This window comes from Dicentrarchus labrax, unplaced genomic scaffold (genome assembly GCF_905237075.1).
Source record: "Dicentrarchus labrax unplaced genomic scaffold, dlabrax2021, whole genome shotgun sequence".
In the NCBI taxonomy this organism is placed as follows: Eukaryota; Metazoa; Chordata; class Actinopteri; family Moronidae; genus Dicentrarchus; species Dicentrarchus labrax.
Window position 1 is genome coordinate 18720395 of NW_026136709.1, and position 27429 is coordinate 18747823.

At 40.3% G+C, this 27429-nt stretch overlaps 3 protein-coding genes across 4 annotated transcripts; 1 reads left to right on the forward strand and 2 right to left on the reverse strand.

Moving 5' to 3' along the window:
- Positions 1 to 858: 858 nt before the first annotated feature.
- LOC127369816 (uncharacterized) lies at positions 859 to 11746 on the forward strand. The gene is made up of 6 exons (XM_051411551.1): positions 859 to 877; positions 1450 to 1603; positions 2277 to 2437; positions 2668 to 2874; positions 2992 to 3173; positions 4579 to 11746. Exons 1-6 carry the CDS (start codon positions 859 to 861, stop codon positions 10129 to 10131), a joined length of 6276 nt encoding a protein of 2091 aa, XP_051267511.1. The 3' UTR covers positions 10132 to 11746.
- A 99-nt stretch (positions 11747 to 11845) lies between these two features.
- On the reverse strand, positions 11846 to 18736 carry pks1 (polyketide synthase 1). The gene is made up of 6 exons (XM_051411321.1): positions 18603 to 18736; positions 18343 to 18496; positions 18090 to 18250; positions 17797 to 18000; positions 17517 to 17698; positions 11846 to 17417 (listed from the first exon to the last, which is right to left on the reverse strand). Exons 1-6 carry the CDS (start codon positions 18658 to 18660, stop codon positions 11922 to 11924), a joined length of 6255 nt encoding a protein of 2084 aa, XP_051267281.1. The 5' UTR covers positions 18661 to 18736; the 3' UTR covers positions 11846 to 11921.
- A 966-nt stretch (positions 18737 to 19702) lies between these two features.
- yme1l1a (YME1-like 1a) lies at positions 19703 to 27239 on the reverse strand. Of its 2 annotated transcripts, none has more exons than XM_051410629.1 (18): positions 27006 to 27239; positions 26270 to 26389; positions 25813 to 25981; positions 25509 to 25610; positions 25283 to 25392; positions 24943 to 25093; positions 24702 to 24785; positions 24078 to 24251; positions 23785 to 23937; positions 23560 to 23692; positions 23414 to 23476; positions 22646 to 22758; positions 22151 to 22306; positions 21849 to 22000; positions 21633 to 21759; positions 21287 to 21360; positions 20837 to 20923; positions 19703 to 20714 (listed from the first exon to the last, which is right to left on the reverse strand). In XM_051410629.1, the coding sequence occupies exons 1-18, from the start codon at positions 27039 to 27041 to the stop codon at positions 20562 to 20564; spliced, it is 2157 nt and encodes a 718-aa protein (XP_051266589.1). In that variant the 5' UTR covers positions 27042 to 27239; the 3' UTR covers positions 19703 to 20561. The 2 variants fall into 2 exon arrangements, with proteins under 2 accessions (XP_051266589.1, XP_051266588.1); XM_051410628.1 differs by having other exon boundaries at positions 24678 to 24785.
- Between the last annotated feature and the right edge of the window lie 190 nt (positions 27240 to 27429).

Genomic DNA, 27429 nt, shown 5'->3' on the forward strand with positions numbered 1-27429 from the left:
TGTACAAATGGTCTTTGTTTGTTTCTATGATATTTGGAGTAATTATTAGTTGCATAATGTGTAGTAAGGTAAGTTTTCATTCATTGTTATTCATGGCCATCATTGCAATGTATAGGAAAAGAAGCAGAGAGTCTACTGGACCTCGTAAACACATCAGAAAAGGTTATTTTCCGCTGCTTTGACCTTAACATATCTTATCGAAACATAAAGCTAATGGAAGCAAAATTACACTCTTACTTAACATGTGTTGTATGTGTTATATAATGCATTGGAGTATTGATAACGTTGTTGACTCATAAACACTTAACCTATTTCTTAACACTTCATTTAAAATGTTGTAAATTATTATTTTTAGATTAATGTTAGATAGTTGTGAGGTTTAATTTGAAAATGTTACCAATAGAAACATTTTAAACTTGGTTTCCTTGATTGACCGGTTGATTGTTAGTTAGGGTGTAACCTTCAGTGGAACAAGACCTAGAGTCACCCCATTGTTTGATGACATATTGATTTACTCATTAAACTTGGTCTAATCATTTGCAAGGCGCCATAAATGGTGTGCACTGAAGTCCTTCATCTCCATGGCCACGTATACAATCATTCATTAATGTTTAATAAAGAAAAGAAGCTGGCTATAAGAATCAACTGCAAGTCTGGCAGTGATACCATCACTGAGGGAAAAGGCAAACGGTACGGATGTAAGGATGCACTGGTGCATGTAATAACTGGACTAATTACAGTTTTAAAGAATGCTAAACACATTTATTTCTGCATGGGATGTTGCCTGAAGGACAGCAAGATGTTGACATGATGCAGTAAAGATTTTTGATTTTTCTTTCTCAGTGATGTTCAGTCAGAATGGAAGAAGCTGAAGACGGTATTGCAGTGGTAGGCATTGGATGCAATTTCCCAGGGGGTAAGCAATTTGAATTTAGGTTTGGTTTGTTTTTTTTTTTTTTTTTTTTCTTAATAATTTATTGACAAATTTGCCATTTAAAGATTTATCTCTATCTTTCAGAATGTGAATTAAGATAAGTGAATAATATCTCTGAATCTAATTGCAAGAAAATTGAAAAACTAAAACTACAAAAAACAAAAAAACTAATATTCCAACATTATTAAATCAGCAGATTAAAATGTGCTCACTGGAGAGACACAACCTCCATTGGGGTTAGTAAAATTAATCCCTGGTAATTGTAAAAGAGTAAAAATAATGTCGTTAGTTCATATTAAGTAACTGTGGCCAAATTATGTACATCATTTAATAAAACAAGTTCTACCCTTTTCACCATTGATTTTTTTTAATTTGCAAATCAGGGGAATTATGCAGTTCTAAAATGCTTAATACAAACAGTGGACATTTATCTCCTAGGCTACCTGCTACAATTTATATTATCACAATTGAGCTTTTAAGTACTATTAATTATATTTATATATATTTCCAAACAGGGGAAGGGCTTGACAATTTCTGGAAGGTTCTGGTGGATGGGAGAAACTGTTCTGTGCCAATTCCCAAAGAGAGATTTGACTTAGCCGGCTGGTATGACCCTGATGACAACAAACCGGGTAAATCCCGTACAGCCAAGGCTGCTCTCATTGATGGGTATGGTCTTTAAACTTGATTATACAACCTATGTAGACAGGCCTATGCATTTTGTAAATATGTGTAGATAGACTTGTCTGTTTTCTTATATCTCTATATTATTTCGTTTTTTAGCTTTTGTCCATCTTTTTTTTTTCATGGGCAAATGAAAACAGGCCGTGTGTCCATTTCTTTGTAGCCCCAAACTTTTAGATTGTTCTCTTTAAACTGGGTAATTGAGACATTTGAACATTCCTTGGACATTCTCAAATAGTCTTTATAGTGTGTCTTTTTTTGTGAAAAAAAAGAAATATGGATAGGATTGTTGATGTCATTTTCTCTTGAAGAAATGCTCTTTAAAACTAACACATGATCAATAAGTAAGTGAAACAGACAATGATAAATATGGGAGAATATAGATAAACTGTGTAACTCGTGAATGAAGCAGGGGCAGGCCCAACTTAAAACTTTACTTACCAAACCAAGTTATGTGTGGAAAGCCCCTTATTCATTTTTTTTTTTTTTTCATTTCATTGCCTGCACTTAACCAGCATCCGATTAAATAACGGTGCTGTTTTTACAAGGTCAAGTAATTTTCCTTTAGGCAATTAAAGCCTTTAAAGCAATTAGAATATTAAATTATGGTCAATGTTTAAGTCACTAAATTTGATGTAATGATTTTGAATGTTTCCAGGTTCAATGAATTTGACCACAAGTTTTTCGGCATCAGTGACAGTGAAGTGGAACAAATGGACCCTCAACAAAAACAGCTCCTTCAGTGTGTCTACAGGGCTTTAGAGAATGCTGGAATTCCTATGGAGAAGGCCAGTGGGACGAGGACAGGAGTGTTTTTTGGTCAGTAAAAATGTTTTGTCTATGTCATTATAGTTTTGTGTAATATTAGGAATAACAGCTCCATGTTGACTAATATGCAATTTCTTTCTGCTGGATCAAATTCCAATTTACAATTTAAATTCCCGTCAGATTTTTGCTACTGTTCTCTGAATTATCTGACTATGAATAATCTTTCTGCAGTAGCCGCCATATGCATACTGTTTCTACCAGTTTTATTGCTTTTATCATAGGTCTGATGAACAGAGATTATGAGACAAATGCTGCACACGTGCACCCAAGTGTGATCAACCACTGGACTGGCACAGGGCTTGCCATGAGTATTGCAGCAAACAGAGTCTCCTACATCTTCAACTTCACTGGGCCCTCACTGTCCATAGACTGTGCCTGCTCATCATCTCTTGTAGCTCTTCATCTTGCCTGTCAGTCCATTAAACAAGGTCTGTACAGTTTGACTAACTACAGTGAATAGTTGGAATTGTGGTTTTAATTATAAGGATGCATGTTTAGAAAAAATACTATTGTGTGAGATTATGAACTGTGTTTTACCTTATCAGGCGACTCCGACATGGCTGTTTGTGGAGGAGTCAACTGTATAATAGAGCCAAGAGTTTTTGTTGCTCTCAGCAAAGCCAAGATGATTTCACCTGAAGGGACCAGCAAACCTTTCTCCAACAGAGCAGATGGTTATGGTAGAGGGGAGGGCTGCGGGGTTGTTCTCCTGAAGCCGCTGAAAAAGGTAAGAATATAAATAATAACAGTAATATTTCCTCTTTCCTTTTTTATTCTTGTTCAATATTTTGTATTATTATTAGTAGTAGTATTACATAATCAAGCATACACTGCTGCTCATTCAATAAAAGGGATTACTGTAAAAATAGAATTCATATATGTACACCAAGCTTGTTTAATTCAGTAATGATCATATACAATGGTCCAATCTGTTTTTAGTTTTATATATTATCACCAATCCACCTTTGAAGAATACATAACCTTACAGGATACCAACACATTCTTAATTATATTTATACCTGACAGCATGCTTTGCTGGATCATCCTAATCTAAAATACAGATGCCTGGGTTTTTCCAGAATTCCACAATATTTGGCCATTCCCAGAAAGCATGGAAATATGTAGCTTTGCCAATATTACATTTTGGACCAATTATAGAACAATCAGGCTCATACTTGTATCTTATAACCCAGGTAACATCCAGTTTATGGATGATCGCAAATTGTATTTTATGAGACATAATTGAGCAACTTATCTTTTTTGGATTTAGTAAAACTGTTTCCCATTAATCTTTACGTAATATGGTCCCAAAATCTGATTCCTATAATCATCTGTTGATGTTGGTATCCATCTTCTCCCATTTTACCATTTCCATGTACAAATAACTTGTAATGTCTTTTTAAGTATAGTGGCACAGTAATTTTTCAGGAAATATCCACGTTCCTTCTATAGAGGGGAACCTAATAAACATAACTTCCCATTTGCAAGTATCTAAAAGAATTATGCTTGTTCTAATCCATACTCACACATACATACATTTCATTGCCAATCCATCCAACATATCCTTTCGAATTAATTATCCATACTTCCTGCTACCTCTTTATCCAGTGTCTCAGCAAGAGGGAGGGGAGCGAGGGTTATTTACCACAGGAGTAAGAAATGATAGAAATCCCATCATCCCATAATGTTTATTAACCACAAAATGATCTTGTAAATGGTAAATCGAATAGTAATAATGATGTACACCCTATCATTTCTAAATTTTTGAATATTGATTTAGCTATTTACCTATGTCTCATTTGAGAAGCCCAGTGATAGAACCTAAAATTAGGTAAAGAGAGGCCTCATTTAGATAGGCCACCATTTGTTCCTTTTTATTAACTGACCATATCAGATATTAGGCGACTAAGCAGTTAAATAGTCTAAACAATACCCATAAATGTTAAATGAGTGAACAACTTCCTTGTTCCTGTTATTCATGTTTCCAAAGTCCAAAGTATTTTTTGACATAATTTGGACTAAATATTACAATATTTAGTTCCGCTGTCATTGTATACCAATATGACACACTTATCAGTCTTAAAAACATGATACTGTCATTGTTGTTTAATTTTAGTCTTGTTGTTTTATAGGCTATACAAGACCATGACCATATCTGGGGTATCATCAGCAAAACCGCTGTCAACCAAGATGGACACTCAGTCACACCAATCACCAAACCCTCCATGACACAACAAGAGGAACTCCTGCGCAGAATCTACTCAGAGTCTGACGTCGCAAATGTCCAATACATTGAGGCACATGGGACTGGAACCCCAGTTGGAGACCCAACAGAGGCAGGAAGCATCTCAAATGTCATCGCTAAAGCAAAACCTCCTGGTTCAGACACACTCCGGATTGGCTCTGTAAAGAGCAACATTGGACATACAGAATCTGCAGCTGGAGTAGCTGGACTCATTAAGGTTCTCCTAATGATGAAGCATGAGACCTTTGTTCCCTCAGTTTTCTACTCTGAAGAGACTGCCAGTGTAGATGCCAAATCCCTGAACGTTAAAGTTCCTAAGGAAGCAGAAAAGTGGGAAGCCTCTGGTGCAAGAATTGCAGGAGTAAACAACTTTGGCTTTGGGGGTACAAATGCACACGCCATTGTCAAACAGCACAAACAGGCCCACATTGAGCAAAAGAATGATGGTAAACAGGCAAAGTATTTTGTATTGTCAGCAAATTCACCAAAATCTCTTACTCTGATGATGGAAGAAACAATTAAACAGCTAGAAGCAGGTAACAAAGTGGCCCTAGATTCCTTGTTGTACACATCAGCTTGTAGGAGGAGCCATCTTAAACATAAATACAGAAAGGCCATCGCAGTTTCATCTGTAGCTGATCTTAAAGAGAAGTTAAGTGCCACTGTGGGCAAAAATATTAGCCAGTCTCAGTCAGATTCAAGGTTAGTGTTTGTCTTTTGTGGAAATGGTGTCACTTACCATGGGATGTGCAAACAGCTACTAAAACAAGAGCCTGTATTCAAAGATAAGATCAAGGAAATTGCACAACTTTTCCAAAGACTGAGTACACTGAACATCTTGGACACTCTTGAGAGTGAGTTTGAAGGTAGTGATTTCAAAAACCCAGATGTTGTTCAACCACTTCTCTTTGCTATCCAAGTTGGCATTACCACCCTACTCAGACACTGGGGTGTCAAGCCTGATGCAATACTTGGACACTCTGTTGGTGAGGTTGCAGCCGCCCACTGTTCTGGCCTCTTGTCTCTTGAGGATGCAGTAAAAGTCATCTATTTCCGCAGCACTCTGCAATGCAAAGTCACTGGGGGTAAGATGCTTGTGATCAGCAATATGGCTGTATCAGAAGTCACTGCTCTTCTACCTCCTTATTCTGATAGAATTTGCCTTGCTGCTTTCAACAGCCCGCAGTCCTGCACCCTCTCAGGTGATGCAGATGCAATTGAGAGCCTCCATAAGGAGCTAAGCACCTCAACCAACAGTCAAAATCTGTTCCTTCGTGTACTTGATGTCCCTGCTGCTTACCACAGCCACATGATGGACCCAGTTCTGCCAGGAATCAAGGAGACAATTGGCTCCTTACAGGTGAATGATCTGGACACAGAGTTGTTCTCAACAGTGACAGGCAAGGAAGTCCAGCAGAGTGATTTCTGCACAGGAGAATACTGGGCCAGAAACATTCGTGAGCCAGTAGCTTTTGAGCAGGCAGTAAGGTCAGCAACTAAAGGTAAGAAGAATACAGTCTTTGTGGAGATTGGGCCAAGAAGGGCACTACAGAGAAACATCATGGAATCTCTGGGTAATAGCACTGCTGTTCTTGCATCGGTGCAGCCAGAGAAAGATCATGAAACAATAATGTCTGTTGTTTCTAAGTTGTTCGAACTGGGTGTCCATGTAAATTGGAATACTTTTTACAGAGGACATGAGACAATGCCACTGTCTATTCCAAAATACCAGTTTGATTGCTCAGACAGAGATGTTATCATTGGAGCAGCACAGAATAACACAGCAAGAAACCATCCTGTGCTCTGTCAGACAGGAAGTGAAAGCAATGTTTTCAGCTGTGATCTGAAGTCTGACTCTGTTTTCTACCTGAAAGAGCACAAGCACAATGATATACCCATCATCCCTGGTGCCTTCTATGCTGAGTTGGGTTTGGCTGCATTCATGGCCAGTGCCAAACCGAAAGTACCGCTCAGCTCACTACAACTTAGTGTCAATTTTCACAGTCCATTTGTTTTAACCCAGCATTCACCTGAAATGAAAGTCCAACTAGAACAAACAGAGAAAGAAACTAGGTTCATCGTGCTCTCTCCATCTGCAACATATGCATCAGGCACAGTGGTTTCAAAGAAAGAGAGGCCGATTGAGGAGCAGTGCATTTCTCTAAACTCCATCTACAAAAGATGCAAATCTGTAGTGAGCTCTCAGGAGTTCTATGGGTATCTCTCTCAAGGAGGCTTTCAATATGGAGATGTCTTCAAGAATAAGGGGAATGTGCACTATGGAGAAGATCTCAGGGAGGCCTTTGCAGTTGTCACAGTTCCAGAAGAACTGGAGTCTCAGTTGCATGATTACTGCATTCATCCAGTTATGCTGGATTTTCTGATGCAACTTCTCCCAGTTACAGTAGAGCACATTTTTGCTGGTAGACCAGGATTTCCAGCAAAAATAGGGAGTTTGACAGTGTTTGAACCCTTGCAAGATGAGATGATTGTTTATCTGAGAGCAATTGATGTGGGTCTTGATCACTTTGAGATTTGTGGCTGCTTTGCAGATAAAGAAGGAAGAGTGTTGGTTGAGGTTAAGCATGTGATAATCAAGTACCTTGGCAGTCGCTCTCATGTGGTTGAGGAGTATTTCTACCATAATGCCTTTAGTGTCATCCCTGAAGGCATTACATCTGTACCTCCTCCTAAGGCCTTGGTCTTCTGTGACCCTATGGGGATCTCTAAAGGCCTGCAACAATATTTGGACTCAAGGTCCACATACGTTTCCTTCACACATGCAAAATATATCTTGAGCCATGGGTTTCCTTCTCTCTTGGCAGATCTCAATATAACAGATATTGAGAAAAACTTTGATGAGGTCTTATTTTTGTGGGGCAAAGAAAACCTCACTTCACTGACAGCTGATGTTGTCTTGCAGAATTTGGCAAGCTGCTGTGAGATTTTCCGGCAAATAGTTGTTGAACTAAAGCGAATTCGCTTCCCAAAGTCCATCAGAGCAATCACCTACTGTTCATCTGACATCACAGTAGACCATATAAGTCCAGGTTTTGCTCTCGCTGGCATGACAAGATCATTTGCTGCAGAGCTACCGGATCTTTTATTTCAGCTGATTGATATAAGTGCTATCTCTACTAAGGATATTGCAGCTCTGTTTGAGGTCCTAAGATCGTGTCCTTGCAGCAAGTACCCAGAGTTGGTGGTAAAAGATGGGCTGATTCTGAAACCTTCCATTGTCCGCACTCCACCTGAAATTATTGATAGTTCAGAGGGCAGTTTTACATCTACAATGTCAAAGCACTGCATCCTTCAGACAGCTGATGCACACAGGATGACTCAGCTGAGTGCCATGCACTTTGAGGAGGAGGCCCAGCCAATAAGTGATACATCAGTTGAAATTCGGCCCATTAAGATATGTGTTCATTCATCTGATTACTTCCCTGTCAGTGCTACACATCTGAAATTTGGCCAGACACTGTACTGGAACAAACAGTCATCACAAAACCACAAGCTACTGGCTCTTGATTTCAGTGGTACTATTACAGCAGTTGGAAAAGATGTCAGGAAATTGAAAGTGGGAGACCACGTTTCTTGCTGTTATCCTGTGGTGGCAGCCAGCAAGGTCAGAGTTCCAGAGGATGTGTGCTACAGCACCAAGCGTTTCCCATTCCTTCAAAAAACACCCTGTGTTTCCTACTTTGTGCTAGCATGGGAGATCCTGCATCGGGCCTTGCCCAGAACCAAGCGTAATCTTGGAATCATATCCTCTGTGCCTGATTCTGCTCTGATGAAAGTCTTGGCACTCACCTCTTACAAGTCCGGTTGGAATGTGATTGTTGGCACGCACTGCAATGGCTCTTTTGTGGATGTCAATCACATAGATGCATTTGTCATCCTCCCTCCATTTGATGAATCTCTGATTGCTAAAATTTGCAACTTTCCAGGTGTGCAACATGTTGTCTTGATCTGTGAAACTCAGAGTCAGTGTTTGCTTGCTCATGATGTGTTCCAAATTGCAAAGGAAAGTGTTTGTGTGCAGACCATTCAAATGCAAGTCATTTTGCAAAAGGGATCCTTGAGAGCAGAAAGGCCTCACATTTATCACTGGCTGAAGTCCTTAAGCTTGGGCAGGAAATTTGCTCTTGAAAGCTTTACCTTTCAGAGTATGACATCTGAAAACATCAAGAGCATTAATCCAGAGAAACAACAAACATATTTCAACTCAAAGAAGCTGGCTGTTGTGGTTCTGGAAAAAGATGTCAGCAGTACACTCTCTGACATTCCACTACTGCCAACAAAAAAACAACTTTTCCGAAATAGAGCAGTCTATATAGTGGCAGGTGGTCTTTCTGGTTTGGGCTTTGAAACCGTCAAGTTCATCTCGCAAAGAGGAGGTGAGTACATTGTAATACTCTCCAGGAGCAAACCAACACCAGAAGTGCAGCAAGACATACATAATGTTGAAAAACAGTGTGGAAACTACATCACTACCATGGAGTGTGACATATCTGTGTCTGAGTCTGTGCACAAGGTTTTCTCTGTCATCAGCCAGAAATTCCCTGGTTATCCAATCAGAGGAGTGTTTCACAGTGCAGTTGTCTTGCACGATGGACTGATTGAGACCCTTGACAGATCTCTCTATGAGAAAGTTTTCAAACCCAAAGTAAACGGTGCACTGAATTTGCACAATGCAACACAGCACTGTCAGTTGGATTACTTTGTATGTTACTCCTCCATCTCAGCTTTTCTGGGAAACGCATCACAAACAAACTATGCAGCAGCCAACACATTCCTCGATATGTTCTGTCAGTACAGGCGCAAACTCGGCCTGCCTGGGCAGTCTATCAACTGGGGAGCTCTAAACCTTGGTCTCCTCTTGAACAAGGAACATTTCCAGCGGTTTCTGGAGGCAAAAGGGATGATGGTGTTGGATGTGGCTGAGATTCATAAAAGTCTGGAGCAATGCCTTGTGCTCAATCGACCCCAACAAGCTGTTTGCAGGTTTCATTTCAGAAACATCAGGTACAACATCCTCTCTCAAAATGCAGCCTTGACCATGCGCCTGTCTGCATTGGTAGAGGAGGCTTTCCAAAAATCCAAAGAGACAGATTCTCAAACAAAACAAACTGAATCTGTCTCACCAAAAGAGTATGTTGTCTCTCTGCTTAGTGAGACCATTGGCATGGATAAAAGTGAGCTAAAAGATGAATCACCTCTTTCATCCTTAGGCATTGACTCCATGCAGGCTATGACTCTGCAGAATCTCATTTTTCAGGAGAGAGGTGTGAATGTGCCGTTGGTGAAACTGTTGGACCCCAATGCCACGCTATCAACAGTGGTAGCTATACTAATTGAGGGAGGTGAAGGTGAAAATGTCAGTGACAACCCAGAGCCTCTTCCAGTTGGAGACACAAATGATGATTCTACCAGATTGTGAAAATGACAAATGCGCATTCATAAATGCTATGATATTGAAAATGTTGTCATTGGATTCAATAGAAGGCTTATGGTGGCCATACAATACAACAGCATTCTTGTGTTAATGCCACATGTTCATATGTTATTTTACTCCCTTTTTTGAAACATGCCCAATTTTGTATGGATATTTATTGCTATGTTCATAATGAAAACAACCAGCATAACAAGGAAATTCATTATTGTTGATAAATGATGATTTTAATGGTGAATAATTTATGTAAATTTGAGTACATTGTTTTTTATTATTTTATTAATGTTCAATACATTTCAAACGTAAAACTTGTCTGTAATTTTAAAACTCTGTCACAGGGTTCGGTCCACATAATACTAACGTCAACTTACTTTCATCTGCTTATTTTACATTGACTTGTCTCTCATGGTCATCAGGCCTCAGGTCATGGTCAGTTGTTATCACTGCTAGTTCACTGAGTCTGCTTGATTATCACCTTTATGATGATGATAGAACAAAGCATGCAATACAGTATTCTGGCATGTCCCATAAATGTTCAGTTGGGCGTATGTATGATTAGTAAGACCTTTGCTGTTTGAACCACTAATTTATCACACTGTGTGGACATACATGTAAATAACATAAAAACATAATCTATTATGTTAGAGTTTCTAGCAAATGTTAAACATTTTAACTTTTTGACAACATAGTACTTTTTAATGACCTTTGCTGTAGGTTAAAAATGTGACAGCAGTGAATTCTTATATGTTGTCATGACAAAATATCTAATGTTATTGGGTTTTTTTTTTCTTCTTTATGACACAATAAAATTATCTGCCAATTTCTCTATGCACTTGATAAGGTTGATTTATTTACTGATATTCTTCCACAGAAACTACACATTTCAGATTACACAATTGCAATTTACGCAAGGATCAGGAATGGCTCCAAATTTGCACATTCATTTTGAAAGCCTATTTTGTTTGGTCACATGTAAAAAAATTAGCTATGCTCGGGTGCCTGGATGATTGCCTGGTGGAGCTGGCGCCCCATGTGCTGGGGCTGGTTCGTTTGCTGCACCGGCACAAGGTTTTGATCCAGCCTGTGGCCCTTTACTGCTTGTCATCCCTGCTCTTTCTCCCTCTTTCCTGTCACTCTTCAGCTGTCACAGTCGACTGAAGGCAATAAAAGCCCCCCAAAAAATGTACAAAATGATAATAAAAAATTATAAAATAAAATAAAATGTGCACTGCTAAAAAATCAATTTGAAAGTCAAGACATTTTCATTTGAATGCTAAACATTGGGTATAAGTGCAACATCTAAACAATGACAATGCCAGTGGAGTTCCATGGCGTAAAAACACAAGCTAGGCCTATATCAGGCTTTGGCTATGCAAACAATACTGATTTATAGTAGTAGTATTAGTAAAAAACATAAAATAACACAAGCCTTATCTTATATTCCTATCTAATTTTTGTGATTTAAGAAGATATTCTGCTGACTAACAATACTTGGTTCTTAATATATCGAGGAAATGTAACAATAGCACATCTGTCAGCAACATAAATATACACATTACAATCAAAATCAAAAGCAGCACTGTATTCAAAAAGTTGTGACTAAGCCAAGATGTCACACAACTAAACATATAAATATAGAAGATTATTGTAATGTTGTAAAAACAAGCCAACTGCAAAGAATTTCAACCAATTTGACTGCTATGAGAACAATACGACAAAAACCTAAAATTAATCCACTCTCAAAAATCCCTTTCTCATTCATTATCATTACAATATCATTATCCATTATTCATTACAATAGTTTCCAAAGTGGCCAGTGTACTGTTGGGGTCCAGTATTCTAACCAAAGGTACATTCACACCTGTCTCTTGGAAAATCTTGTTCTGCAGAGTCATGGCCAACATCGAGTCAATACCCAGTGCACACAGAGCTGAGTCATCATCAAGTTCATCTACACTAACATTACTGATGTCACTGACAAATGTCCTCACACTTCCATGTGTAGAAGACAAATGAACAGTGGGTTCATTACTTATATCATCTTTTAGCTCAATTTCCACTAAGGCTGATAGCCGCTCTCTGAGAGATGCATTTTGTGAAAGTACATGAATGTTCAGATTTTTGAAGTTGAACTTGCATATGACTTGTTGTGCTCTGTTCATCAGAAGACACTTTTCAAGTGCCTCTTGAATGTCACACACATCCATTATCATCATCCCTTTTGCCTCCAGGAACTTTTGGAAGTGGTCTTTATTCAACAAGAGACCAAGATTTAAAGGACCCCAGTTGATGGATTGTCCAGCAAGTCCAAGGTTTCTCCGGTAATGGCAGAATGTGTCGAGGAAGGAATTGGCTGCTGCATAGTTACATTGTGAGGGATTTCCAATGAATGAAGAGATGGAGGAGTAGCACACAAAGAAATCTAGTTTGCTGTGAAGTGTTGCATAGTGAAGGTTTAGAGCCCCACTCACTTTGGGCTGCAGCACCTTTTCGAAAAGGGACTGATCAAGGGTTTCAATCAATGCATCATGTAATACTGCAGCACTGTGAAACACTCCTTTGATTGGACAAGAGGAGAATCTTTGTTCAATCTGCGAGACTGCATCCACAACCTGCATCGAAACAGAAACGTCACATTGGACATTCATGACTAACACTCCATATTTTCTCTGGAGGAGTTCCATTTCAAATTGCATTTCCTCAGTCAGAGTACTTCTGGACAGTGTAGCAATACAACCTCCACCATTACGGGCAATAAACTTTACCGTCTCAAGTCCCAAACCAGAGAGCCCTCCAGTTACAATATAAACACATCTTTGTTTAAATAGTTCTCCAGGCCTTGTAAGCAAAGGGATATCCGACAATGGACAGTGAGATTGTCTGTGATGTAGAACAACTTGTTGCACTGTCTTTGTTGTAAAGTAGGACTCAGCATCTGCATTGGTCTGAGGCTCTTTTGTGCTTGATAATTGAAAAGTCTCAATTTTTAAAGGCAAAGATATCGTATCAAAGCCTAATGAAATTAGCCAATTAGAGATATTTCTGTTTTGCACTTGCAGATTGGCTCTCTGGAGAACATTAGGCACATCAAGTTTATGTACATGCATGTGTTCACTCTTCAATGCAAACATGTTTGCTGGGAGTGAGGATGACATGTGATTGCTACATACAAAAATAAAGTGTCTCTCATGTCCACCACCATCATACATCCCCTGCCAAGAGTGATCAAATGGGGGCAGAACAACAAATGCATGACCCTGATCAAAATGTAGAGTTTGTCCTCTGAAATGTGGCAGAGAGGAAACACTCCAGCCTGACCTGTTTGCTGTCAGAGCCAAAACTTTCATCAGAGCAGAGGCTGAGCTCGAGGAGATAATTACCAGCTTTCTGAGCGGTTGGTTTACCCTAGACAGCATTTTCTGAAGGATCTCCCATGCCAATATGAAGTAAGACACACATGGAGTCTCTTTCAGAAATGGAAGTCTCTTTGTGCTGTAGCACACAGCTTCAGGAATTATAATCTTTGCAGTGGCAGCAATCGGATAACATGAAGCAATGTGATCTCCAACTCTTAGATTATGAACATCTTTCCCAACAGCTGTGACAATGCCGTTAAAATCTAATGAGAGAAGCATGTAATTCTGTGACGCATGCTTGTTCCAATACATTGTCTTGCCAAAGTTCAAATGTGAAGTGGTGACAGGAAAGTAATCAGATGAATGCACACATACATTGGTTACCTGAATCTCAAGTGACTTCTCTTGGACTAGATTTACATTTGTGTCGTAGGGGATAGCAGACAAGTGAGCCATTCTGTATGGATCAGTTGTCTGTAGAACAAAGTTGCTCACACATACTGAGTGAATATCACCTTTACATAAAGCCCTGTAACTCATGGGGGTCCGTACTATTCTTGGTGTTGATGCGTGCCCTTTACTGATCATGACCTCTTGTTGATTGCAGCTGTTAATTACATGAACCAGCATTTGAATGTCTTCATTGGTTACAGAAGCAAGGTCAATCAGGTGAAAAGAGAGACCCATCATCTCTGCTGCACAAGCCCTTGTCATACCGGACAGCACAAAACCAGGACTGACATGGTCAACAGTTGTTTCTGTCGATCTATAGGTTATGACATAGACAGTGTAACAGCGTTTGTTCTCTTTCAAGGCTAAAACAATCTGGCGAAATAGCTCACAACAAGTCACCAAGCGGTCAAGTATCTTCTCAGATGACAAGTAACTGAGGTCCTCAACACCCCAAAAGAAGAGAACATTTTCCAAATCCACACTGGTGTTAAGTGAGTGGAATACTACATTTCTAACCTGGTCTGCCATCCAATCCTGCCGGCTCTCTACAAATGCTGACTCTGGGTGTATGTATGGCCTAAGTCCTTTCGCAATGCCAAGTTTGTCTTCAAAAACTATTGCTTTTATTTGGCCTTTTTGCAAGTCTCTCTTGTCAGGAATTGCAATTATTTCATTGTGGAAGAACCGTGACTGAAGAACATTTGAGCAATCGCCCAAAAATGAGATCCTCACCCCCTTAAGTTCCACCAGTACATGACCCTCTGTGGTGGAAAAGCAACCACATACATCAAGGAAATCTGGAGTCTCTTGAGTGACTCGTAAGTACATGACCATTTCCTCTTGTAGTGGTCCTGATATGGCTACACTACTGATAGCTGAGGGGAATCCCTGCTTGGGTGTTACCCGTCCGATAGCTAGCACAGCAGTCATTTGCAAGAAGTAGTCCAATAACACAGGGTGAATAAAATAGTCATGAAGGTGTTTTATAAGTTCACCAGGGACTTGAATTGCTGTCACAGCTTCCTTGAATTCATCTCCAAAATGCACATCATCAAGCTGTTTGAAGACAGAGCCATATTCAAATCCTGCCTGAGAAAGAATTGAATAAATCTCTTTTGTCTTCATAACCAATTTGCACCTTCGGGAAATTGTGTCAAGACAAATGCTCGGTTCTTCTAACAGTGGTTGGCCATCCATACACCTGTATGTGCCGGAGGTATGTGTTGCGACAGAAGACTGTATTTTAAATGAAGCCTCATTCTCTGCATGTTTCAGTGTCACTTTCAACTGATGACAGTTTGAGCTTAGGGTTAACAGACTCTCAAATCTAACACTGATTTGGAGCAGAGAAACAGGTTTCTTTGGCCTTAAACTTGCTATTACTGCAGCATAAGCAAGTTCTACATAGAACGCACCTGGCACAATGGGAACACCATTGTTTTTATGCTCCCAAAGATATGGTGCAGTCTCTAATGAGAGGTTGCACGTGTACTCTTTGTTACCCTGCTTTATTTGGGATATGAGTGGATGAGGAGAAAAAGCAAATGTAGAGGATTCATCTTCTCTCACAGCTTCAAAATGCAATTCTTTCTTTGTGTTGCTAAACTGATAGACTGGAAGAGCTGTTGGCAATGTCTCACAACCCCTGTAGAGCTGATGCCAGTCCACACTGATGCCCAGTTCAAATAGTTTTGCCACGGTAGACAAGATTGTGTCACAATCTCTCCCTGGCTGGACAGAGGACAGAACTATGGCATTATTTCCCAAAGTCTCATGTATGTTCCTTTGAAGAGCCCTACGAGGTCCAATCTCGACAAAGACCAAATTTCTCTTTGATTGTTTGTCTTTGGTGGCAGCACGCAGTGTTTGTTCAAATAAAACAGGCTCTCGAATATTCCTTGCCCAGTACCTGCCAGTTCTAAAGTCACCATCTGAATAACTGCCTCCAGTCACCGTTGACAAAAGTTTGCACTCCTCATTGTTTGGAGCCAAAGCATCAATACTTTTCTCAATGTCATCCAGAATAGGATCCATCATATGGCTATGATATGCTACTGGCACATCTAACTCATGGAGAAAGAGATTTTTATCTGAAAATGCAATCTTCAACCTCTGGTGGAGGGTGTCTATAGCATCTGCATCCCCTGACAAAGTGCAAGACTGGGGACTGTTGAATGCTGCGATACAAATTTTTCCAGAAAAGACTGGAAGGATTTTAAATACCTTTTCGACAGCCACATTACTAACAACAAGCATTTTCCCTCCCGTGACCTTGCTCTGAAGAGTACTGCGGTGGTGCAGCACTTTAACAGCATCCTCAAGAGACAAGACACCAGAACAGTGAGCAGCAGCAACCTCACCAACAGAGTGTCCAATCACAGCATCAGGTTTGACACCCCAATGCTTTAGGAGAGCCACAATGCCAACCTGAATTGCAAAAAGAAGAGGCTGGACAACATGTGGCTTGCTGAAATCATCATTATAATTCTCACCAGCAAGCCATTGACTAATGCCAATGCTTTTATGACTCTGGAAGAGATTCTCAACTTCTCTGACCTTATCTCGGAAAACAGGAACCTCTTCCAGGAGTTGCTTGCACATACCTCTGTAGGCAACCCCATTTCCACAAAATACAAAGACCACTTGGATGTCAGACCTTATTGACTCAAACTTTGTTTTCAATGCGGACGTCAGCTGAAGTTTTAAATTGGAGAGACAAGATGTTGGGAAGGCCTTTCTATATTTGTGTCTAGAATGACTCCTTCCACATGCTGAAGTATATGACAGTGCCTGTAAATCAACTGTTTGATTGCTGCAAAGCCTCTGGTGGGTATCAGAGATGGACAGGATAAATGATTTCTCAGAGGCTGCAGATATTACAAAGAGTTTTGGACAGCCTTTTGGGATCTGTGTTGGAATGTTGGTCTGTCTGTGCTGTCTTACAATCGCATGTGCATTTGTGCCTCCAAACCCAAAGCTGTTGATCCCGGCTACCCTTTCTAATGACCCATCTATCTCCCATCTTTCAGCTTTAATTGGAATACTTATACTCAGAGCTTTTACATCTACACTGGCACTGTCTTCTGAGTAGAAAACTGAGGGAACAATGGTCTCATGCTTCATCATTAAGAGTACCTTAATGAGTCCCGCCACTCCAGCTGCAGATTCTGTATGTCCAATGTTGCCTTTCACAGAGCCAATCTGCAGCGTAGCTGAACCAGGAGGTCTGGCTTTAGCAATGACGTTTGAGATGCTTCCTGCCTCTGTTGGGTCTCCAACTGGGGTTCCAGTCCCATGTGCCTCAATGTATTGGACATTTGCAAGGTCAGACTCTGAGTAGATTCTGCGCAGGAGTTCCTCTTGTTGTGTCATGGAGGGTTTGGTGATTGGTGTGACTGAGTGTCCATCTTGGTTGACAGCTGTTTTGCTGATGATACCCCATATCTTGTTGCAGTTCTTTATGGCCTTTGTATAGAAAGTCACACCATTAGCAGGCTATCTACTCTCCTGTATGTAATTTATTAATGACATTAAATGACTGTAAAAAATAAACACAATACTTACTTTTTTAAGAGGCTTCAGGAGAACTACACCGCAGCCCTCCCCTCTACCATAGCCATCTGCCCTGCCGGAGAAAGGTTTGCTGGTCCCCTCAGGTGAGATCATCTTTGCCTTGCTGAGAGCAACAAACACTCTTGGCTCTATTATACCGCTGACACCTCCACACAAAGCCATCTCACAATCACCTAGAAATGAAGTAAAATGAAAGATGGACATTTAAATGTGATGCATATAGTAGCTGGATTTTAGGCGTGGCATTTGTAGGGAAAACAGAACCAAATACCTTGCTTTATAGCCTGGCAGGCTAAATGTAGAGCCACCAAAGATGAAGAACAGGCACTGTCAATGGCCAAAGAAGGGCCAGTGAGATTAAAGGTGAAGGAAATTCTATTGGCAGCCACACTCATGGCGGTCCCAGTGCCATTGTAGTGGGTTATTGTAGTAGAACTGTTACGTTGGAGCATCTCATAATCCCTGTTCATTAGACCTGCAACACCAATACAAAGACAGTGTTACAATTTGTATAGCATAAAATTGAGTTTTAAATATAGATATAGATAGATCAAAGGTGTTCACCAATGTAAACGCCTGTTCTGCTTCCACTGATGCTTTCCATAGCCATTCCTGCATCTTCTAATGCCCTGTATGTACACTGCAGAAGGAGTTTCTGCTGAGGGTCCATGAAATCAGCCTCTGCTTCAGTAATGCCAAAAAACTTGTGATCAAACTCATTAAACCTAAAATATGAAAATAGCAGATCCATCATGAGTCAAACATCTCTCAATAGAACGATTAACCCTTAATATTAGTCTAAACAGATAATGCTTACCCTTCTATAAGAGCTGCTCTGGTTGTCTGTGTTTTTCCGGGTTTGCTGTAATCAGCATCATACCAAAAAGTGGTGTCAAACCTCTCCGCCGGAATATCCACAACACAGTTCTTTCCCTCCAACAGAACCCTCCAGAAATTGTCCAACCCCTCACCTAAAATAAAATGGACCATAATACATATATATATATCATTTATCTTAACAAACGTTGACTCACAGAAATTCTAAATACTTGCAACAGAGTCATAATTCAGTCATACCTCCAGGAAAATTGGCTCCAATCCCAATAACTGCTATGTCATCCTCTGCATCCTCCATTGTCCCTTTTGAGGTGGTAGTGAATTTGCTCTGGTGACCTGGTTGTTTTATTCTAAAAGCCAAAGTGAAATTTCAAGCCTCCCCATAGTGAAGCTTAATGTTCAGTCCTGCTTGCAGTCTTTGGTCACAACTAATGCATCTGTACCTCCAGGTCTTTATAAGCACTGTGCCAGGCATCAGTGACAAGGGGCAGGAGGACACGACAATGCCTTGGTTTGTTACATCTCAGTTGGCTTCACTTGGAACTAAATACACTAATTGTAAGTTAAGAGGTAGCAGTAAATAAGCTTTTGTTCTTGTTTGCCGGTTGACAAAAGGATACACACAAGAGTCTGATTATCACTGGCAGATCAGTCCTCCATAGATGTGACTAAACATAACATCATTATAGTGAATATATGAAATATGGTTAAGCAGGTGTTTAAAGAGATAAAGACATTTAAGACACAACTATGCTTGATAAAAGAAACCATAGAAAGTAGTGGGATGCCCACAGAATCTGCAAATTGATGCATTGTAGTAATTTTGGTAAACAATTATCTACCAGTAATTGATCTTATACATACAAATAAATGAGAATGTGTACAGTTGAAGCTGGGAGCGCTATAGTCTTTAAGCCAGGCCTAACTGTTTTGATTTTAAGGCCTGCAACCTTACTGTTCATTCTCGACTCATTCTCAACCTTGTTAGTTAAAAGCTCTGATAAACCCACTGTAACCAGTATCTGTACAGCACCAACAGCAGAGTGACAGTCATCAACTAGCTGGTGAACACAGTGGAACATCTAGCAGCTAACTCAGGAGTTAACAAAGACCAATAAGAATAAGTCAACAGGATATGTTGACTTATTCAGGCAGCCAAAAAACACAACTCCTAATGTTCCTGTGTCTGATGGATGTGTAAATAAGGAACTGTTTGCTGACACATATCAGCTTCACATGGTATCACTACAGGCTACAGCTTGGTGCGCTGCCCCCAAGTGGCTAGAAAAATCAACTGCTGCAAGCTTATGTTTCATTTGAGTCACGCACTGAACAACACATTCATGGGTAAGAGTAACCTTTATTTGAGCTTCAGAGTGGCCTTTGTCTAAAGGATCAAACAGAAGCACAAAGCAATCCTTTTACACACCTACAGTATATACATTTCCCCTCACTTATCAGTTACAGGTGAGCTTAGAATGGGGCAAAAGGGCCTCTCACTAATTTCAAAAAAAGACCTTTGGGCACTTAAATAAATAAGAACACACAAAATAGATAGCATATGGTAGATGCAACAGAAAGATATCATTTAGAGAAAAAAACCTCTAATATGATAGTTCAACAATGAACTGTGGTATCGTCTGTACCTTGCTACAGCCAGATGGTACATTCTAGATTGAGGTACTTTAAGGTTCTATGGTGTTCATCAGTCTGTAAAAATTGAAAATGAGACAGACGCATAAATTAAACCACCTCGCCTTAATTAACCATGATCTTTGTCAAATTCATTTGCTTTAAAACCTTGTTATCATTCCAAATATGACTCTGATGTATAAAACTACTACAGAAGTCATTTCTCTGAGAGTAGAAGACCACAAGCCCCTGATGAAATCACACACATCTTTGTGTATTGTAGTAGACAAACTTGAGAAGCAAATTTTGTTTTTTTGAATTCAATTAAACTGTGAAGTGCTTTGAAACGGCTGTGAAAGAAGTCTAAGAGTCTTCTCTATAGAAAGTGAAAGACAAATTTGAAAATTAATGAAATAAAAATGTATATAAGGGTTGAAACTGATTGATTTGAGTGATATCTTCACATTGATAATAAGAGGAACACAAACAAATGAAATACAAGGCCTCCAAAAGGCCTGTGCACAGTTGCACAGCTTCATATATACATGATACAAGAGTTTAAAATATCTATTGAGGTATCTGGTGGTCCAGTGATTTGCCCTCCAACACCATCTTGATCTCTTTGGCATCCAGAGTTTCGTATCTTAGCAGGGCATCAGCGAGCGTCTTGTGCTCCTTACTGTACGTCTTCAGGAGGTTTTTAGCACGTTCATATGAGTCCTGGATGAGAGAGGAAGATCAATGAATTAGAAATAGATACAGAAAGAGGTGTAACACATTTATCTGTATCCATATATATTGAAATTAGGCACAGTCAATTTGAGAGCTGCGGGAAAGCTCACCTTCAGTAAAACCCTGACTTCCTGTTCGATGGCAGCTTGTGTCTCGGGGCTCTGCTTGGTTACATCACCGTAGGTCATGACACCGAGCTGCAACAAAACACAAATTACATCCTTAGGTTGAATGAACAATAGACCTTCTTATGCATTGGTCACTTGTCCTTACTGAAGTTAGAAACTGGGTAATTTTCTAACTTCAATGAAAGAAGCAAAGTACACTTATAAGAATGTGCTTACGTGCACAGGAGTGTTATTATGTATGCATTCAGAACTAACATTTAACTTTACATTTACACTTGGCTTTGTGCAAACTATTTGTTGTGTAAACTGTAAATAAAAAAGGTCCCTCCCTGCAGCAGTGTATACAGAAAAAGAAGCCCAGGAACAGCACTGTTTAGAGATCAAACAATGTCTTCTATGTTGACTCATCAATCACACAAATTAAAATTTTACCTTGTCACTCATGCCGAACCTGGTCACCATCATTTTTGCTATTTTGGTTGCTCCATCAAAGTCGCTGGAGGCTCCTAAAATGCACAATAGCAGAAGAAGATTTAAACTAATGCTGTATTACAAACAACCAAAGTTGTAAACAAAGACTTTGTTGCATACCAGGAAATGTATTAATTGATCAAAAATGTATTGATAAGTATGTATTTATAATAAGGATTCCAATCTGTCAACATTCCTTTAAATGTTATGGTTGTACAATGTGGAGGAAAAGTACATATTTAACAGCATTTCTGGGTCTGAAATGACACCCAAGCATCAAGTTATTCAAGTTGTCTTATTCCCGCACCAGTGGTGATGTGGTCATCTCCAAAGATGAGCTCCTCTGCTACGCGACCGCCCATGCTGACATCCATCTGAGCCAGCAACTGGGCTCTTGTCTCGCTCCAACGGTCATTCTCTGGGAGCATCGACACCTAGACGACAGAGAGCAGGACAATACGGATTAGCTTTAGGTTTAGTTTTAACAGGAAGTGACACAAGCGGTGCTGGTAAGGACACTCACATGGCCAAGAGTTGGGCCTCTGGGCATGATAGTGGCCTTATTGATAGGCATCGCATCTTTGGTGAAATAGGCAACAATGGCATGGCCGGACTCATGGTAGGCTGTGATGGTCTTGTTCTTCTTGTCGATTTCAACACTCTTCCTCTCAGGGCCTGGTACGAAACGGACAAAATGAAAAGGATTTTAAGTGATTAAAACGGCCACTTGTGTTATCTCGTTAACATTCTTCCCTTCTCCTAACTGCTGTGTGTAATCTAAGTAATCCACATCATGTGATGTGTCTGAACACTGCGTGTACTCACCCATGAGGATTTTGTCCTTAGCGAATTCTAGATCCTTCAGTGTGACCATCTCTTTCTCGTCCACGGCTGCCTTCAGGGCTGCCTGGTTGACCAGGTTCTCCAGCTCTGCCCCAGTAAAACCGACTGTCCCCCGGGCAATAATCTCCGCATCCACAGCTGCCAAAGACAATAGAAAATACCTTCTTTATAAAAGGTGATCAGTGTTCAAGAGACAATGGGGTCCTTTACTGGAATGGAAAACACAAGTATTCTCACAGGTCTACACCCCTGAATCCTTTAAAATGGTTTCACCTGCTAAGAAGAGCTAGTGTTTCTTTAAAATGTGCAGGATCTTCTAACTAATATCGCATAAGTTGTCAATTAGAACGCATTTCTGACATGCTAACAAAAATAAAAGCACAATAAGAATGACAGTTAAGGGTGCAGTAAGACACGTTTTGTGAGATATTACTTAAATTAATGAATTATAAATAAATATTTTACACTGAAACCTACCAGGGTCTACTTTGATCTTGGAGAGGTACCAGTTGAGAATTTCAGTGCGTCCTTTCACGTCGGGGCGAGGGACCGTCACCTGCATGTCAAACCTTCCTGGCCTTATCAGAGCACTGAAAAGTAGTGAAGTAGTATCAATTAACATTCATAGTACACAGATTCTTAATTTTCCAATTACTTAATTAACTTCACTGCTGTAAAACCCAAATGTCATGCAAAATTGCAGGTGTTATATTTGTTTCTGTGCTTGAAGTGTTAGTTTGCAAGGCACTGAGAAAATGTGACACAGTTATAGTATTATATACATATATATTTATCAAATAAGTTGAGTTTTGAAGAGTGTGAAGTATGTTTTCAGATACTCAGATTAAGTGTTGGGTTGACACGGTCATAATTGGAGATGTTTCCATTGCACATTTTAATTAGATTCCCATGAAAATGTGTAAACAAATATTACTGTGTGACTTTCAGTTATTGTCTTAGTGTGGCTGATTATTAACAGGTCAGTGGTTAATGTATATTCTGAGTGTTTGTTTTTTCCTTGTGTGTACATGAAATGGTTAAAATACAGACAGTGTTATACAGAAACTAGGACAAGGCCACAGGCATCTGTCAGAGGACAAAGGTTACAGAGTGGACAGTTTTATGTTGCTGAACTATAAATACACATTGCATGGTTTGAGGTTGAGAGAGCTGGTCATTCAGTAATAGCTAATTCTACTGAAATAAGCCAATTAAAGATTTTGTGTGTGTGAAATGTAAACATACTTATCCAACGCCTCTGCAAAGTTTGTAGCACCAATAACGATGACGCCTTCATTTGGTTTAAACCTGTAAAAGAGCAAAACATTCAGAACAGGAAGTGAAAGTTCTTCACTTTTCAGTTTTAAAAATGTCAAAGCCAGACAACTGACCCGTCCATTTCAGCCAGCAGCTGGTTGATTGTTTGTCTTGAATAGGGATGCATAGGAGACTCAATCCTCTTTCCACCAACGCTGTCCAACTCATCAATGAAGATGACACAGGGAGCATTAGCTTTTGCCTCTTCTGAAAACCACAAAAAGAAAGAAAAGAGATTGTAGTGGTTTGGATGCATCCTCAACTGGTTACTCACATTTTCTCACAGCCGGTAAACTTACTGAAAAGGTTTCTAATTCGGCTCGCACCAACACCCACAAACATCTCGTCAAACTCTGACCCGGAGGCGTAGTAGAAAGGCACATCGGCTTCCCCGGCCACAGCCCGTGCTAACAGAGTCTTTCCTGTGCCTGGTGGACCGACAAGGAGGATCCCTGAGAGAATAACAGAGGAAACTAATTAGGATAAAATAACAGCATATTAAGACTGCTAGCCAAATTTTTGCATTCGGTTATTTTCCTTGGAAAATTAAAACAGAGGAAATGGAACATGGAGAAAATATTAAACACAATACCTTTAGGCAGCTTTCCACCCAGGACAGTAAACTTCTGGGGATTCTTGAGGAACTCGACAACATCTTGTAATTCATTCTTTGCCTCCTCCACTCCTTTGACGTGCTCGAATGTCACATTCTTCATCTGGATGGGGTCGACTGCTGAGTCAAGACCAGATGTGGTGCGGAACCTCACTGTGAAAGTCCATAACAACTGCGGTTTAGTACAGTAAGGCTATAAAAAACATCTTTACAGTGTCTCATAACGACAGTCAATATAACTGCTGGTTACAATATGCTCACTCCAGCACATATGTAAAGTATAAGATCCAAATGTATGCTGCTTTTCCACACTTATCACTTCCAACTATTCAAATAGTTCCAGCACACTGGTATGAAAACATACATAGTTGATATAGATATTTAAGTAGTACTACACAGTGCTACGCATTAGACTAACCAGTCAATCTCTACGTGCACACCACAACAGACATATCATGTCTTAAGCTGACAATAGGTTGAAGTAAATCCTTGGGCACACTAACAAGCTTTATTTGTAATGTGCATGTGGGGTTGTGGGTTGATGTGCAAGCATAGGAAAGAATAAAAACTGAAACAAACCAGCATCAGAAAAGGAGCCTTTACCCGAGAAAAACGGGGTTCTTGACAAGCCATAAATACCAACAAGCAGGAGGACCATCAGGAACAACCTGGTTCTCCTCAGCGAATCTGTCAAAACAGAGCAGAGACAAAGGCCTGTATGTCAGTCACAGGATCTCTCTGTGTTTTACTGCCACCCAAAGAAACCCTGATGCAACTGTGCCACTGACTACAAGGAGATCCTTTGAATATATTTCTGTCTAAATGATAAATGATAAATGCATGCCTTGTGTTCTCTGAGTGAAGGCCTGAGACCTCATGAATCCCTCAGTGAAACCCGTTTTGAAAGCCTCCTGCTGGTTATCTGGAAGGTTCTTTTGTTTCAGCAGTTGGTCCAGTGACTGCGCCTCTGGTCCCTTTTCCCTCTGAAGAAATCCCTGTCACGGAAACAGCAGGGGAGTTGGTCGGTTAGCTTCAAAATTCAGCCCTTTTCACTTCTTTATCCACGCCCTAAATATTAAATAATGACTCTAGGTCTCATGTGTACATTTATAAATACAACCCACTATTCCTTTCCATTAGACACAATGTTAAAAACTTCCGGAAGAGTGGCGTGGCGTGCTGACCTTCATGAAGGCTAGTGTGTAGGGCTCAGACTCCACCGGACCGTCATAAGCAGACTCCGTTCGTCTGGTCTTTGTTCGAAGTGTCTTGAAACCACGACTCTGGACCCATACTAAACAGAGACACACATGGAAAACCAAAAGCATTAAACACTAGCCTAAATGTCAAGCTGTTCATACATACAGAGGACTTACACACAGCAGGTTATGTATTCAAAGTCAGTCTTACCAGGCAGGAATTGCAGATCTGAGCAAACTTCTTTTAGAGGACTGTGGTATTGTCTGTGAAATATTGGGGAGCCAAAAACCCCCAACCTTCTGTGTGAAAACCCTGTCAGACAAAAAGGAACAAGGGATTTTTCACTTTATGTGTTAAAATATATCCACAAATGTGTAAAATTGTATTGTATGTAAAAAAAAATAAATAAAAAAATCTTAGATACGACAGCTGTTGATAAAGTAAGCTTTGGGCCATTTTCTTAGAAAACAGTAAAGCAGTATCGCCTTTCAGATCAGCGTCCCGAGCTTCTCACCATGCTTGTTGTGGAAGAAGCTGTGTGCAGAAACGTGACTCGTCCTCCATGTCGAGGGGACGGCTGGAGGTTCTTCTGGTCCTGGTGTTGGCAGTAACCTGCTGACCAGCTCATCCAGCTGACTCACCCTGATCTCTGACAGGCCAAGATCCCTGAGACTCACATTGGGCTACGAAGGAAGGATGGCGAAAGTAGGCAATCGTCGTTAATATTATTATCAATAATGACCAATGTGTGGGTATGTGGCTTTTTGGAGCCTTTAAAAAAAACTTTGTTAACAATGTTAAAAGCTTGGCTGTATGTATGATCAAAAGGTTACAGAAAACAGCTTTAGTAAAGATTGTGTTAAGTTCACTCATGGGGTCTGATAAGGCTCCTATTCAGCTTTACAAAATCTGCACATGTGAAGACATTCAAGTTTATGAATCATGTCATGTATCCGTAGAGTCCGTCTCACCTCTTTCAGAAACGAACTGTGCTCTGGAGCGAAGTCTTTGTGCAGGGTTTGGACTGAAGCTGTGGCTGAGTTCTTCAGAGAGTGGAGGGCATTGATGAGCTGGCTGAGGGGCAGGATCATCTGGCACAGACATAAACAGAGCAGGGTTAGGAACGGTTTTATTATTATTTATTATTATTTATTATAGTACGGTATATACTAAGTTCACGTTTAAGTAACTTTTCCAGGTTCTTTCTGGAGGTGAATCCGTGGGACGGGACTGTTATGTCAGTGTTATTCAGGCTGCTCTCCACCAAACAGAGAGCAGTGTGGCCCTCATACGTCAGATTTACGTCTTATGTAACCTCGACTCTTTGAGAAACAAAAAAACAAAGCAAGCACCCTTCAAGTTACTTTAAGCCGTCCTCTACCCTCACCTAACGTAAAAGTAGTGACCGAAACCGCACGTACACACAGTTTAGTTTTTTTGCGGGTGGACTGTGGAGAGAGAGAGAGAGAGAGAGCCGCCGCCGACTTGCTCATGCTAACCGCTAGCCACGTTGTCATTGACCGTCAGAGAAGACGTGACATAAACAACGACCGTTAGTCAGAACCCCCCTTGTTGCTATAACTACCGAGGCAGTCGTTCCCGGGCAACGCCGGCAATATAACCTTAAACTTAAAAGGACGGGGTAGCAACGCTGTCAGACACATTGGCTAAGTTAAATGAAGAAAGGCTGCTCTCCAGTCGGCTTACCTGCTGCGGCTGAAACGACGTTGACAGTGAAAACATTTTCTTCCGAGTTAGGATTAAAGCTCAGGGTATTGGAGGGTTGATGTATGAGGAGAGACCCTCTGTATTACTTATATGAGCGAGTCCTCCCGGGAGCCGTGTCCTTTTGTTTCCCCTCACTGTTACTCAACTTTCGGCAGCTTAGCTTTTGTAACGCCAAATGGATTCTCCGGCATCTGAGGTCAAGTGGACTACAAAATGACGTCGGGGCGGATTGCTTCCGGTTGCGGGTTGCGTCGTTACGTAGCGTAGCGGGACTCAAACCACAAGTTAATTTAAAATAAGATTAAACACGCTATATGATAAACAAATATCACTTTGTGTTGCATTTTGTGACTTAATAATATTTTTATTTATTTATTTATTTTTTTTTTTTAAAAAAAAGCTC